The 13,828-nt window shown below is 32.1% G+C and overlaps 1 protein-coding gene across 6 annotated transcripts in view; it reads right to left on the reverse strand.

The window, feature by feature from the left end:
• The window catches only part of ADAMTS6 (ADAM metallopeptidase with thrombospondin type 1 motif 6), a 278,314-nt gene that overhangs the window by 61,544 nt on the left and 202,942 nt on the right, over positions 1 to 13,828 (reverse strand). For 5 of the 6 annotated variants that reach the window (XR_014061715.1, XR_014061716.1, XR_014061717.1 and 2 more), the window contains 4 exons: positions 13,078 to 13,180; positions 6,348 to 6,481; positions 4,604 to 4,727; positions 4,019 to 4,099 (listed from right to left, as the gene is read on the reverse strand). Coding sequence is in view for 3 of the 6 variants with exons in the window: in XM_081518235.1 (XP_081374361.1) it covers positions 4,019 to 4,099; positions 4,604 to 4,727; positions 6,348 to 6,481; positions 13,078 to 13,180 (442 nt within the window). In the remaining 3 variants the exon portion in view is untranslated. The remainder of the gene's footprint in view (positions 1 to 4,018; positions 4,100 to 4,603; positions 4,728 to 6,347; positions 6,482 to 13,077; positions 13,181 to 13,828) is intronic. The other variant, XM_081518236.1, reaches the window with a different exon arrangement.

Consider the following 13,828-nt stretch of genomic DNA (forward strand, 5'->3'; position numbering starts at 1 on the left):
AACCTAGAAAAGGAGTATGACCAACCTAGACAGCTTTACTTTGCCAACATAGGTCTGTCTAGTCAAAGCTATGGTTTTTCCAGTAGTCATGTATGGATGTGAGAGTTGGACTATAAAGAAAGCTGAGCGCCGAAGTATTGATGCTTTTGAACTGTGGTGTTGGAGAAGACTCTTCAGAGTCCCTTGGACTGCAAAGAGATCCAACCAGTCCATCCTAAAGGAGATCAGTCCTGAATATTCATTGGAAGGACTGATGTTGAAGCTAAAACTCTTATACTTTGGCCACCTGATGCAAAGAACTGACTCATTTGAAAAGACCCTGATGCTGGGAAGGATTGAAGGCGGGAGGAGAAGGGGACAACAGAGGATGAGATGGTTGGATGGCATCACTGACTCAATGGAATGAGCTTGAGAAAACTCTGGGAGTTGGTGATGGATGTGGAAGCCTGGCAGTCCATGGGGTTGCAAAGAGTAAAATGTCCAAAATGTTCAAAATATCAAGAAAATCTAACAATCTTGAATGTCTACACACCTAACAACAAAGTTTGAAAATAAATGAAGCAAAACTTTACAAACTAATGGGAGAAATAAACAAATCCACAATTCCAGTTGGACATTTCAACATGAATCTTTCAGTATTTGCTGAAACAAACAGGCAGAAAATAAATAAAAATGTACAAGACTTCAAGAAAACTATCAACCAGTTTAATCTAATTGAAATTTATGGAATACTAAATCCAATACCACCATAATGCACATTCTTCTCAAATGCACATGGAACATTCACTCAAAGAGACTATGCTCTGGGGCATAAAACAAACCTCAACAAAAGAACTAAAATCATACAAAGTATCTTATCTGTCCGTAATAGAATTAAAATAAAAATCAGTAATGACATCTGGAGCCCCCCCAAATATTTAGAAACTGAATAATACCTTTTAAGCCATGATTTATGGTAAATAACAAAATATTTTAAACTGAGTGTTAATGAGAAAACAACATATCAAAAGTATATGGTATGAAGTTAAAGTAGTGCTTAGAGGGAAATTTATAGTGCAAACTGCTTATTTTAGAGTAGAAAACAGACTTTAAAAATCAATAATCTAAGTTTCTATCTTGAGAAGCGAGAAAAATAACAAATTAAACACAAAGTGAGTCACAAAAAGGAAATAATAAAGAGAAGAATGGGAATCAATATGAAGGAAAATGGAGAAATAATAGGAAAGTCATTTAAACCAAAAGCCAGTTCTTTGAAAAGACAATAAAATTAATAAACAAAAATTACTAATCAATTTAATCTAACTGATATTTACACAATACTAGATGATTTATGGAATACTAAATAATACTGGAATGATTAAGAAAAAGAAGACACCAATCACCAATGTGAAGAATGAGAGAAGAGCCATCACTATGGATCCTACAGGCATTCAAAGAGGATAATTAGGGAATATTACACAAAGCATTATGCCAATAAATTCAACAACTTTATAGCTATTACAAAAACTGATTTTTTCATGAAAAACTTCCCACACAGAAAACACCAGGCTTCACAGTTTATTTATAATTGGAGGATAACTGCTTTACAATGCTGTGTTGGTTTCCGTCATACATCAACATGAATGAATCATATATATACATATGTCCCCTCCTTCTTGAACTTCCCTCCTACCTCCCACCCCATACCACCCCTCTAGGTTGTCAAGGAGCACTGGGTTGAGCTCCTGCATCATACAGCAAATTCCCACTGGCTACCTATTTTACATATGGTAAGGTGTATGTTTCAATGCTACCCTCTCAATTTGTCCCATCCTCTCCTTCCTCCACTGTGTCTACAAGTCTGTTCTCTATGTCTGCGTCTCTATTGTTGCCCTACAAATAGGTTTATCAGTACCAATTTTCTAGATTCTATATATATGCATTAATATATGATATTTGTTTTTCTCTTTCTGACTTATTTCACTCTGTATAACAAGCTTTAAGTTCATCCACCTCACTAGAACTGACTCAAATTCATTTATTATGGTTGAGTAATATTCCATTGTGTATATGTACCACAACTTCTTTATCCATTCATTTGTTGATGGACATCTAGGTTGCTTGCATGTCCTGGCTATTGTAAATAGTGCTGTTATGAACACTGGGCTATATGTGTGGAAGACAATATTTTTAAGATGTCAATTCTCTCCAAATTGATCTATAGATTCCAAATAATCTCATTTTGTAGAAATTAACAAGTTGATTCAAAAAACTATATAGAAATGTAAGGGACCTAGCAAAGCAAAAACAATTTTGAGAAAGAACAAATTTGAAGACCTAATGCTTCTTATTTTCAAGACTTAATGGAAATCTCTATTAATCCATAAAACGTGGTTTTGGTTTAAGGGGAGGGAACATCAACAGACCCATACATTTATGTGAGAAAAATGTCACAAGGTATGCCAAAGGTAGTTGAAGGGGGAAACAATTGTCTTAAATAAATGTGCTATAGCAATTGAATATCTATGTGAAAATAATTGAACCTCAATCCTTACTTCATACCTTACATAAAGATTCAAAACGGACCAAATATCTAAATGTAAAAGCTAAACTCATAATTTATTTAAGACACATTGAAGACAGTCTTTACAATCTTAGGGTAGGAAAAAATTTTAAGGTAAGATGTGAAGGCACAAACCATAAAAAAATTTACACATTATATCTCATAAAAATTAAAAGACACAATTAAGAACAAGCCACAGACTAGGAGAAAATATTCATAAAACATATACTTGAGCAGGGATTTATAACTAGTATTTATAAATAACTTACAACTTTATAAATTAAAAAAAAGTAAATAGGCTAAATTTTTGTTTAGGTACTTCACACACATAAAATATCTCTATGGGTACAGTTAAAATGACTGACAATGCCAAGAATTGATGAGGACGTAGAACAACTGGAACTCTTTTACATTTCTGGTAGGAATATAAATGATATAATCACTTTTAAAACAGTTAATTTAATCAATTTCTTATAAGGTTTTCTTGTTTGTTTGTGTTTAGTCACTAAGTCGTGTCCAACTCTTTTGTGACCTCCTGATAGCCTGCCAGGCTCCTCTGACAATGGGATTTTCCAGGCAAAAATACTAGAGTGGATTGCCATTTCCTTTTCCAGGGGATAGTCCAGATCCAGGGATTGAACTCATGTCTCCTCCATGAGCAGGCAGATTCTTCACTGCCAAGCCACCAGGAAGCCCTCTTAAAAGGTTAAACATATATTTATCACATGACCAGATATTTCACTCTTAGGCTTTTTATCCAGGAGAAATGAAAATATATGTCCATACATAGCTTGTCTGTGAATGTGCAAAGAAGTTTTATTCATAATAGTCGAAAACAGCAAAGACCCAAATATCCATCAACAAATAAGTGGATAAATAAATGTTGGTATATTCATACAATGGAATACTATTTGGCAATAAAAAAGGAATGAACTTCGAACACACTCAGCAATATAGATGAATCTCAAAATCATTTGTTATGAATGAGAAAAGCCAGATGCAAAAGTACATATTGTTATTATCCTATTTATGCAAAATTCCAGAATAAAGAAAGGTAATATAATAATGTCAGAATAAAAATAATACGTCAGAAAAGAGATCAATGTTTTCTGAGGCTAAGGCTGGGGAGACTTGACTGCAAAGGGTAAGGAAAGAATGTTCTGGAGTCATATAAATGTCATACATTTTGGTTGTAGTATTTATACGGATACACAGACACACACACATATAATTGTAACACTCTTTGAACTATACACTTACAAAGAATGTATTTTATTTTATGCAAATTATTTTTAAAAAAATCAAACCACCAGTAAAGAGTAAGGTGTAAACTGCTAATTTTTTGTTTAGTTCTTTCATGTGGAACTTCTTTTTTAACATCAAAGTGTTCCACTCAAAGCAGTATGTCTTTTCCTTCCTGATACTGTGCTGCTTTTCCTTATTAATATTTTAAATCTAGCAAAATATGCTACTTACCAATATAGTTCTTTGACATGGCAACTTCCCTGACTTCAATGTGAACAGAGCCTCTTGGTATCTGCACTACTTCCATGTAGCCTGGAACACAGAAGATTACCAGTAATAAGCAGCATCTGGAGCTTTCATCAGAAAATGAGTGTTTAGTAACCATTCAGCAGTTAAGTTTCCTTATTCTTCCATTCTTTCTATACACTTTATAAATTATAAATAATGAGTAAATTCCCCTTTAGGTTCATGAATACATCTAGAGTATTATTTTTCTCTAAATCATCTCAAGATATCTTTAAAGCCTCAAAACATATAATACTGATTCATGCTTTTTTTTTTTTTCCTCAACACAGGCTCTATGAGAATTCCCATCTTAAAAAAACATTACTAAATGAAGCCAAGTAGAAATGGAATAATATTTCCTTAAAATAACTAATCTGAAGCCACATTTAATGTTCAAAAGATTGAAAGCAATCTGGGGAGAAATCACTGTCTGCTTAAATAAAGAAATTTTTAAAATAAGGGGGAAATCAAGTAATTTGTCTATTTCAAGTACACCAGAGGTGTGAGGAAGAGTTCTTTCTACACACTCACCTCCTCTGGGCAACGAATCATTGAAGAACCCTTCAATGGCATCACAAGTGCTTCCATCCCCTCCACAGACTCGACATCTATCTTCCCTAGCATCGGATCCCAAAATATTATCACAACCTACATGCTGAAAACAGAGAAGAATATTCAGTGTGTCAAAAAGAGGAACTCTTGGACCCGCTAATCAAATGAATATAACTTACTTATCTACTTGCTTTTCCAGTAAAGGAAATCTAAACAGGAAATGTGAACCACTTCTACCTTCATTCTCTGCTAATTCTAGCTAACATTTCTCAACATATAATTTGAAAGAAAAATATTCTGATTCCCCAGGAACGTATACCTACATTTCTAGACTAGATTTCTTCTTCATTTATAGATACCATGCTTCAATTCTTAAAATATTGTAATTTATTGGCAATGGGCTCTTATTCATAACTTCAATTAACTAAGAAAAAATGGCATATGGTCCTATACAACATGGGTGATAACAACAAGAGTCTTTACTGAGCATTATGGTTTGCCCTTTCTAAACCACTGACCCTTTAGGATATCCAATTGTTAGTATTAGTGTCAAAGACTAGTTGTGGAATTGATGCCTGGGTAAATCCTTAAAAAAGTGAATACCTGTTTCCATCAGCTGAATAAAATTATCATAAAGAAAAATGAGATGTAAACATTTAATTTTAGAACCTGAAAGTCTACCTTTCTGTTTTGCATTTAATCATAGAAATACAGTTTGTATCTATATTTTTGGCATATTTTGGCACTTTATTTGTAACTTGTCTTTTAGCCATTAATACTAGGCATGTAGTCTCTGAATATAACCTGTGCCTGAGTCTTTGTTATCTGAAAAACATTTTTATACTATCCCAGAAACAAGTTTTTCTTCAAGTAAATACATAAATACACACACACACACACACACACACACACACACACTGCATCATCTGATACATAAGATACATTTGGAGTCAAGTTAATAAGGACAGAATTTGCAAGAAATTATGAGATTAATTAAAGTAGACAGTGGTTTTTTGTTTGTTTGCTTTTAAGTCTTATCTTTCTCAGTTTCTGGCATTCAATTTATGCTTCTCTTTAAGGTAAAACAAAAGCAGACAAGGAAATAAGAGAACAGTGGCTTTTGTGGCTTTTCTTACTATAAGATTCATACACAGTTCTAGGAAAACACCATGGATTTGCTCCTGTGATTTCCAACTGACTAGTCTGGCTAATTCTCTGAAGTAAACACTTTAAATAGGTAAGACTAATTCTATAATGAAAACCACTATAAATGCTTCAAAAGAAGACAAAATGAGGACAGCATAGCTATTTTACATTTTGAGGAAATATTTTGCTATGAAATACATCAAATAATCTTTCATTGAGAACATATAGTAGCCATACAAATAAGAATTTAATCCTCGGTCCTCTTTTTTGCTATCATCTTGTTTATAAACAGAACATAAGAATAATGAAAATTAAATTCCAAAATATTTTCATAGCTCTAGCAAATCCTGTAAATATAACCAGAACACCAGAATAAATCACATTTGCAAGGTGCTTGTGAATGGATAATTCTACCTTTAACTGTGTACATTTCTTATAGAAAATCAAATGAGTCCAAAATGCAGCTCTCTTTATTAAAAATTAGCATAGTATTAATTAGGAGCTACTCTCTGAGAAAAAATTACAATAGCCTCAAAAACCCCAGCAAAAATGGAGCGAGATTCAAAATCTGAGCAACCTTGCATTCTCCATTGATACAGATATCCAGTGAATCCACATTGCACTGAGTCCCATCAATCACCGCAGGGGAACGTTCAGTGTAGAAATTGTAACCTTCAGCCAAGCAGTTCAATGCACAAGGTTTTACCCCACCTGGAAGAGTAATAAATGGAAAGATAGTAGAAGAAAAGTAAATGGAGTGTTTCTCCTAAGGAACAGTGATTCAATGTTATGCATGGCAAATTTATGATTGATATAGACATCACTTTCTGTTCTATCACCTTCTTTGCTAAAACTTCATGTTTATTTGCATTCCTTATGCAACTTGATGGAGGATCTGCTGAGTAATACTAAGGTTTTAAAATTTCAGGTATTTCCCATATATATTTTCAATATATTTTAGGTCAAAAGGGATCATATTGGAGGTAACTGAATATTGAAAAGAAATGGAGGAAATAAAAGCAATTTTTAAAAACTAAAAAAAAAAGTTTAAGAAGATCTTGAGAATGACCTCGTAAGACAAATATTAATTTATGCAAATGATATCACTTGTTACTGAAGATGATACAAAAATCGGTACTTCAAGCAGAGATACGGTAGTTGTAAAATTAAACTTGCTGCTGCTACTGCTAAGTCGCTTCAGTCGTGTCCGACTCTGTGCGACCCCATAGACAGCAGCCCACCAGGCTCTCCCGTCCCTGGGATTCTCCAGGCAAGAATACTGGAGTGGGTTGCCATTTCCTTCTCCAGTGCATGAAAGTGAAAAGTAAAAGTGAAGTCGCTCAGTTGTCTCCGACTCCTAGCGACCCCATGGACTGCAGCCTACCAGGCTCCTCCGTCCATGGGATTTTCCAGGCAAGAGTACTGGAGTGGGATGCCATTGCCTTCTCCAAATGTGAATGAGAACCTGCTTTAAACATATCAGGGACTTCCCTCACAGCTGGAGGTTAAGACTCCGTGCCTCCACTGCAGGGGGCGTGGGTTAAGTTGGGGGACTAAGATCCCACATGCCACCTGGCGCTGCCAAAAAGTAAAAAACAAAAAAATAAAAATAAATAAATATATTCCATGAATATGGCTTTAGCATGGAGATAAATTCTTATGAGATTAGCAAATCAAAGATAAAAATATATTAAATTTGAATAATTCTATGAGATCAATAAATTGAAGAAATATTGCATAGCATCATATGTATTTTAGCTTAAATAAACTGAATAAAAACTTAAAAAAAATAAACTTTAATTAAAAATCTAATTTTATATTGTGAATAAATGCATATAGTAACTTGAGCATTTTTATTTTGTTACTGAAATTTGTATTTCAATGGTTGTATGTATTTTTCAAGGTTGATGTGAAACAGGTAAAAATATATATAAATAGTAGCAATTTAAAAAATAAGCAGACTGCATAACTTCTCAATATACTGGAAAAGTAGCAATAAATATGAATTTATTTTATTCAAAACTGCACATAAAAAAGCTATTAATAAATACATAATTATTTTAAAATACTTTCTTTTAAACTCTTGCTTTGGTCTTATTATAATGGTCTTATAAAATTTATCTTTGAAATAAAAGAAGACTACTTCTAAACAAGAAAATTAGGCAGGAAGATGATATGCCTAGGTATTAGTGAAGGTGGAATACAGGTCTCTACAGGGTGAAGTAAAAGAAAAGCCAACTGAGTGGTGGAGACAATAAGAGAGAAGAATCCATTAAAGGAGATCACTGTTACAGTTGACCTTTGTCCTGTAAGAAGATGCCCCAATGTTGTCAGACATTCTGTTTTTTCAAGAGAAGATAAAAATCTAGATTTTAAAAATATAAACTCTTTTTGGCAACTCATTTAAAGTTTTCAAAAATACTGTGGAGTTTAAAACATGTATATAAGTAAAAACGGTTCCTGAACTGCTAGTTTAGAACTTCTGGCTGAATTCCATGTTTTCTTCCATTTTTAATGTCTACAGGCTATAGAACTTCTATATAACTTATAATGTTATTATTAGGCTTAGGTTAATGATACATTTTGCTGTACTAAGCACAGAAATAACAAGTAATAAATAAAATAATTTCTTCCTGAACTGATAATCAAGGTATTATATTTATTTTTATGAGATTCTTGTGAATAAAATTGCTCTAAATTTCCACAGATCTTACTGAGATTTTTTTTTTTTTTCATTACTACCCAATATAGTTCTTTCCCCATCTCTTTATTGTAATGCTTTGGAATTTAATTCAGCTTTTATGCATCAAGTTTTAAAAAAAGAACCTGAGTCTTTTATTTATACAATTTTAGTATTACTTATGTAAGGTAGTATTTGACAGGTAGGACATATAAATGCTATGGTATATTCCTTAGCCCACTATGCTATATGATAATAATACAAATAAATTTATTCTTCTTTTATTGTTGAAGATGTGTTCAGCTTCCTCCAGTACAATAGGTTTTTAGAAGAGGTAATGTTACTATTCCAAGAAGGGATTTAAGATGATTGTCTGAATGGAAGGTCACATTATCAGTTACCTTCATTTAAAGCTCATTATAAATTTAGGATTAATTTACTAAGCACACAATTATCAAGATGCTAGTGATTAAATCTGTGAACTATTTCAGAGACTTACTTCTACAGTAAGACAAAACAATCCCAAATGTATATGTACCTAATAAAAGCAATTCAAAATACATGAAGCAAAAACTTCAACCACACATAAAAAGAAAAGCCGTAAAATAAGATTTTAAGACACTTTTCTCAGGAACTAATTAAAAAACCAGAGCAGAAGAAAATCATAAAGATTATATAAAAGACCTGAACAATATTATGTCAGCTTGACATGATGATCATATAGAACACAATATCCAACAATTGGAGAAAATACATCCTTTTCCAATATACATAGAACATTCATCAAACTGGACAAGAAGCTGTATCATAAAACAAATTTCAACTAATTTTCAAAATTTATATCATGTAGACTATTACTGATCATAATATAAATAACTTATAAATCAGTAACCAAAAAATCTAGAAAATTTTAAACTATTTAGAAATAAAAATAATATAGCTTTAAATAATACATGGGCCAAAGGAGAAATCACAATTTAAATAAGCAAATATTTTTAACTGAAGGAAATAAAAATATATAGAATTTTGGGAATGAAAGATAGCAAATAAACCCCTCAACCAAAATAATAATAAGAGCAAAAAACTAATTAGAAAAAAGGATAAAAGCTTTTTTTCTTTGAAAAGAGTAATAAAATTGATAAACTTCAAGCAAGACAGATCAAGAAAAAGAGAGAAGATACATATTATCAACATCAGAAATACAATAGTATATATCACTGCAGATCCTACAGATATTAAGCAGGATAATAGAATGTTATGATAGTTTTCTGCCAATAAATTGGACAACATGGAAGTAATATAAATTTCTTGAAGACAAACTCAAAAACTGATATAAGAATAAAAAATATGAATAACTGTATCTATTAATGGAGCTGAGTTTATAATAAAAAAAAAATCTTTTCACAAAGAAAATACTGAGCCTAGGTGGTTTAATTAGTAAAATCTGTTCTAAGTAGGAAATATTATCAACCCTACGAACTCTTTCAAAGTAAATAAGAATTCTATTTCTGGAAGCCAGATGAACTTTGACACCAAAACTTGTCAAAACCATGAGAAGAAAAAATTTACAAATAAATATTCCTTAGGAAGATAGATGTAAACATCCTTAATAAATATAAGCAATTAAGCCCAATAACATATAAAAAAGATCATCAACACCTGGGGTTTAATGTGAAAAGAAAATGTTGGTTTGACATTATAAAATCTATCAACTAAGTCACTCTATTAACAGAATAAAGAAGAAAACACATATAATTGACACATGCACAAACTGTACTGAAGGGCCAAGTCAGTTAATTAAGGGAAGAAAATAAAATAAAAAGGCACAAAGATTGGAAAAAAAATAGTACCTATCTCCAGATAGCATGACTATTTACCAAGAAAATGCTAAACAATCTACAAAACAACTATTAGAACTAGTAAGGAAATTTAGAAGGGTCACAGAATATGTAAGTTAATATATAAAAATAAATCTTATTTGTATATATTAGAGCAAACTATTGAAAATGAAAATTTTAAAATCTTTATTTACAATATTGTCAAAACCATAAATTGCTCAGGAAAAGATTTAACAGAAGATGTGCATGACCTTAAACTTAAAACTATAAAGCATAGCTGAGAGAACTTAAGAAAAATATGGAGAGATATTCCATGTTCATAAACTGGAAAATTTAATAGTTAGCATAGTAGTTTTCCCTCAATTGATGCATAGATTCAACATGACAACAATCATAAGTCCAACATGTTCTTCTGTAAAAATTAACAACTGACTCTAAAATTTATGTGGAAATGGAAAACACTTAGAATATTCAAAGAGCTCTTGAAAAAAAGACCCAAGTAGGAGGAGCTTATACTACCTATGTCCAAGACTATACAGTTAAAGTAATTAAGTCAGTATGGCACCAGGATAGGACAGACAAATACATCAATGAAACAAAATAGAGTCTGTAAATATACTACAAATACATATCATACCCCCAAATTATTTTTAGAGTGTAGATCTAAAGACCAAAACCATAAGGTTTTTAAAAGAAAACATAAGAAAATATCTTCCTGAGTTAAGGGAGGCAAAGATTTCTAAGACAGGACAGAGAACATAATGACTATAAAATATTTAAAAGCTGAAAAATTAGAAGTCATCAAAATTAAAATCTTATATTCATCCAAAATATCATTTAAAACATAATGAAAAGTAAAGTAAAAGTAAAGAAATATTTTCTCATAGACTATGAGAAAATACTTATAAAATTTATAAATGAACCACTCGAAAATAAAAAGATAAATAACCAATTTAAAAATAAGCAAAGGATTCGAACAAACATTTTATAAAAGAAGATATAGAAATGCTCAATAAGTACATGAAAATGTGCTCAACACATTCAATAATCAGAGAACACAAATTAAAACTTCATTGAGACAACATTATAGACCCACAAGAAGAAGACTGCAAACACCAAATGTTGGCAAGGATGAGGAGCAAACAGAACTCTCATACACTGGTGGTAGGGGTGTGCTTGGTACAATAGTTTGGAAAAACATCTGGAAGTTTCTTTTAAAACTAAACTCACAGCTATCCTATGGCCTAGCAATCCCACCCCTAAGTATTTACCTAAGAAAAATGAAAACTATGTCCATAAAATGACATACACAAATGTTTATAGCAGCTTATTGATAACAGCTGAAAACTAGAAACAATACAGGTTTCCATCAGTAGCAGAAGGGAAAAACAAACTGGTTAGTGCAATGGAATACTGCTCAGCAATAAAAAAGAATGAACTAACTACATTTGCAATGATATGGATGGATCTCAGAAACATCAGGCTTAGAGAAGCCTTATATGAGAGTAAATGAGGCATGATTTTATTTACACAAAGTTCTGTAACAGACAAAACTAATTGATAGGGAAAAAAGGTCAGAACTGGTTGCCTCGTATAAGTAGGTGGAGCCAGTTGCTGAATAAGAAGAAGGATGGGGACTATGAGAATTTTGGAGGCAATGGTACTGTTCTATAACTCAGTAAGGTTTTATAGGTGCATGTGTTTGTCAAAACTCAGGGAAAGTACAGTTAGGTAGGTTAAGATCTGTGTGCTTCATTGTACATAATCTTCCCTCAAAAGAAAAATGAATATTGAACTGCAGTTAATCTTATGCATGCTGAAGTATTTAGAAAGGAAAGTATACTGATGACTACAATTTACTTTGAAATGCACCTGAAAAACAGAATAAATTAATGAATGGATAAAGAGATGACTAGACATGTTATAAAGAAGTTATTAAAATATTAATGATAGAATCTTGGTGGTGGGTATACAGTTGTCACTGAAAAATTATTTTAACATTGCTCTGTGTTGGAAAGTTTTCAGAGTAGGATGTTGAGGGAATTCCCTGGTTGCCTAGTGGTTAGGACTCAGCACTTCCACTGCCGGGGCCTGGGTTCAATCCCTGCTTGAGGAACTAAGATCCCCTAGCTGCATGGTGTAGCCAAGAGAAAAAAAAAAAAGTAAGATGTTGGAAAAACAATAAATAAAAGTTTTTTTTAAGAGTACATTTTATTTTTCTGAGAGAAAATTTGAATAAATTTTAGTTTGTGTTTTGGGAGCATAAGAAAACTTGTGCTTACTGAGCAATTAGCGTCTGATGCTTGCCTAAATTAGAGCAAAAAATGTTTCCCAAAAAAGAACAATAATCACCCGTGGAAAGATCCTTGGCCTTTGGTTAAGAGAGAAACACATTTTCTTAGCTTCTTTTGAGCTGATTTATATGAGAGTGATAATTCCAAATATTCGATAATTATAAATTATTATAGTGTCTATACACCTCAAGGAAGTCTCAAGAATTCATAAATATTTGGATTTACACCCTTTCTAGGAACTCTGCACCTAAATAGAACTAGGTTTTAAAAAATGATTTCGATCATTTGTACTAACATATTAACTTTACTACCAAGAAACTATTAATAAAACAGGAGACCTTTTTAGTACTAGAGCACTTTCCTGCTTTGATTTGTAAACATTACTTTTTACTAGTCTGTCTATGAATGTATGGGTATGTTTGTATGTATTTATATATTCTCTTATATTTGCAAAGCTCTCAAGCATAATGAAAACTCTGCCAGGTTATACATTACCTCCAGTATAGGGTTTCCAGTTATAATACTTTCCACGGAAAGGCATATTGTCAAAGTCTGCACATTGTTTCTCTCGAAAATCTCGGGCCCCCAAAGGACATGGCTAAAATAAAATAAAATAATAAATAGCATGATTGTTGAAAAATACCAAAACCAAGGGACAATGCCCCTAAAATTAAAAATGTCTGAACTCCCAACACATTAGCTCACTCCCTTATTCTTGGGCTAAATTCTGGCATTTGCTTTACTGTTTTACAACCAGTATTCTGACTGAAGTGTCTGAATTGTAATCTTAGCCACAGAAGAAATAACTGAAGTAATTTAAACAAAGTTAAGTGTTAGACAGTTTCCATATAACTTTATACTCAGATGCATGTCATAGTCCACTTTGCAATCAATCCATTAGGTATTTCCTTATAAACAGATGTAAAAACTAGGTGAAGAAACTAAAACACAAAATCCTTTTTGGTAACAGTATTTGAGGTCCAGTTGCCACAACTACTCCTAGCTCTTTATTTTAAGAAATCAAGAGGCAGATTTGTAACATGACATTCAGCACTATTAATTGTGGTTTGGATCCCAACTACTATAGCTGTTTACTGTCTAGTCCTGACAAAAACCATATTTTGAGATGTGGAATGAACTGGGCAAAATCCTAGGCCTCAAGTCTAAACACCTTTAAATCAAGGAATTTGGACTTATTAAGATTTACATTTAATCTATTAACATCACAGAAAATAAAATACTAAAT

Source organism: Giraffa tippelskirchi, chromosome 8, assembly GCF_054371585.1.
Source record: "Giraffa tippelskirchi isolate mGirTip1 chromosome 8, T2T-mGirTip1v1.2.pri, whole genome shotgun sequence".
NCBI lineage: Eukaryota > Metazoa > Chordata > Mammalia > Artiodactyla > Giraffidae > Giraffa > Giraffa tippelskirchi.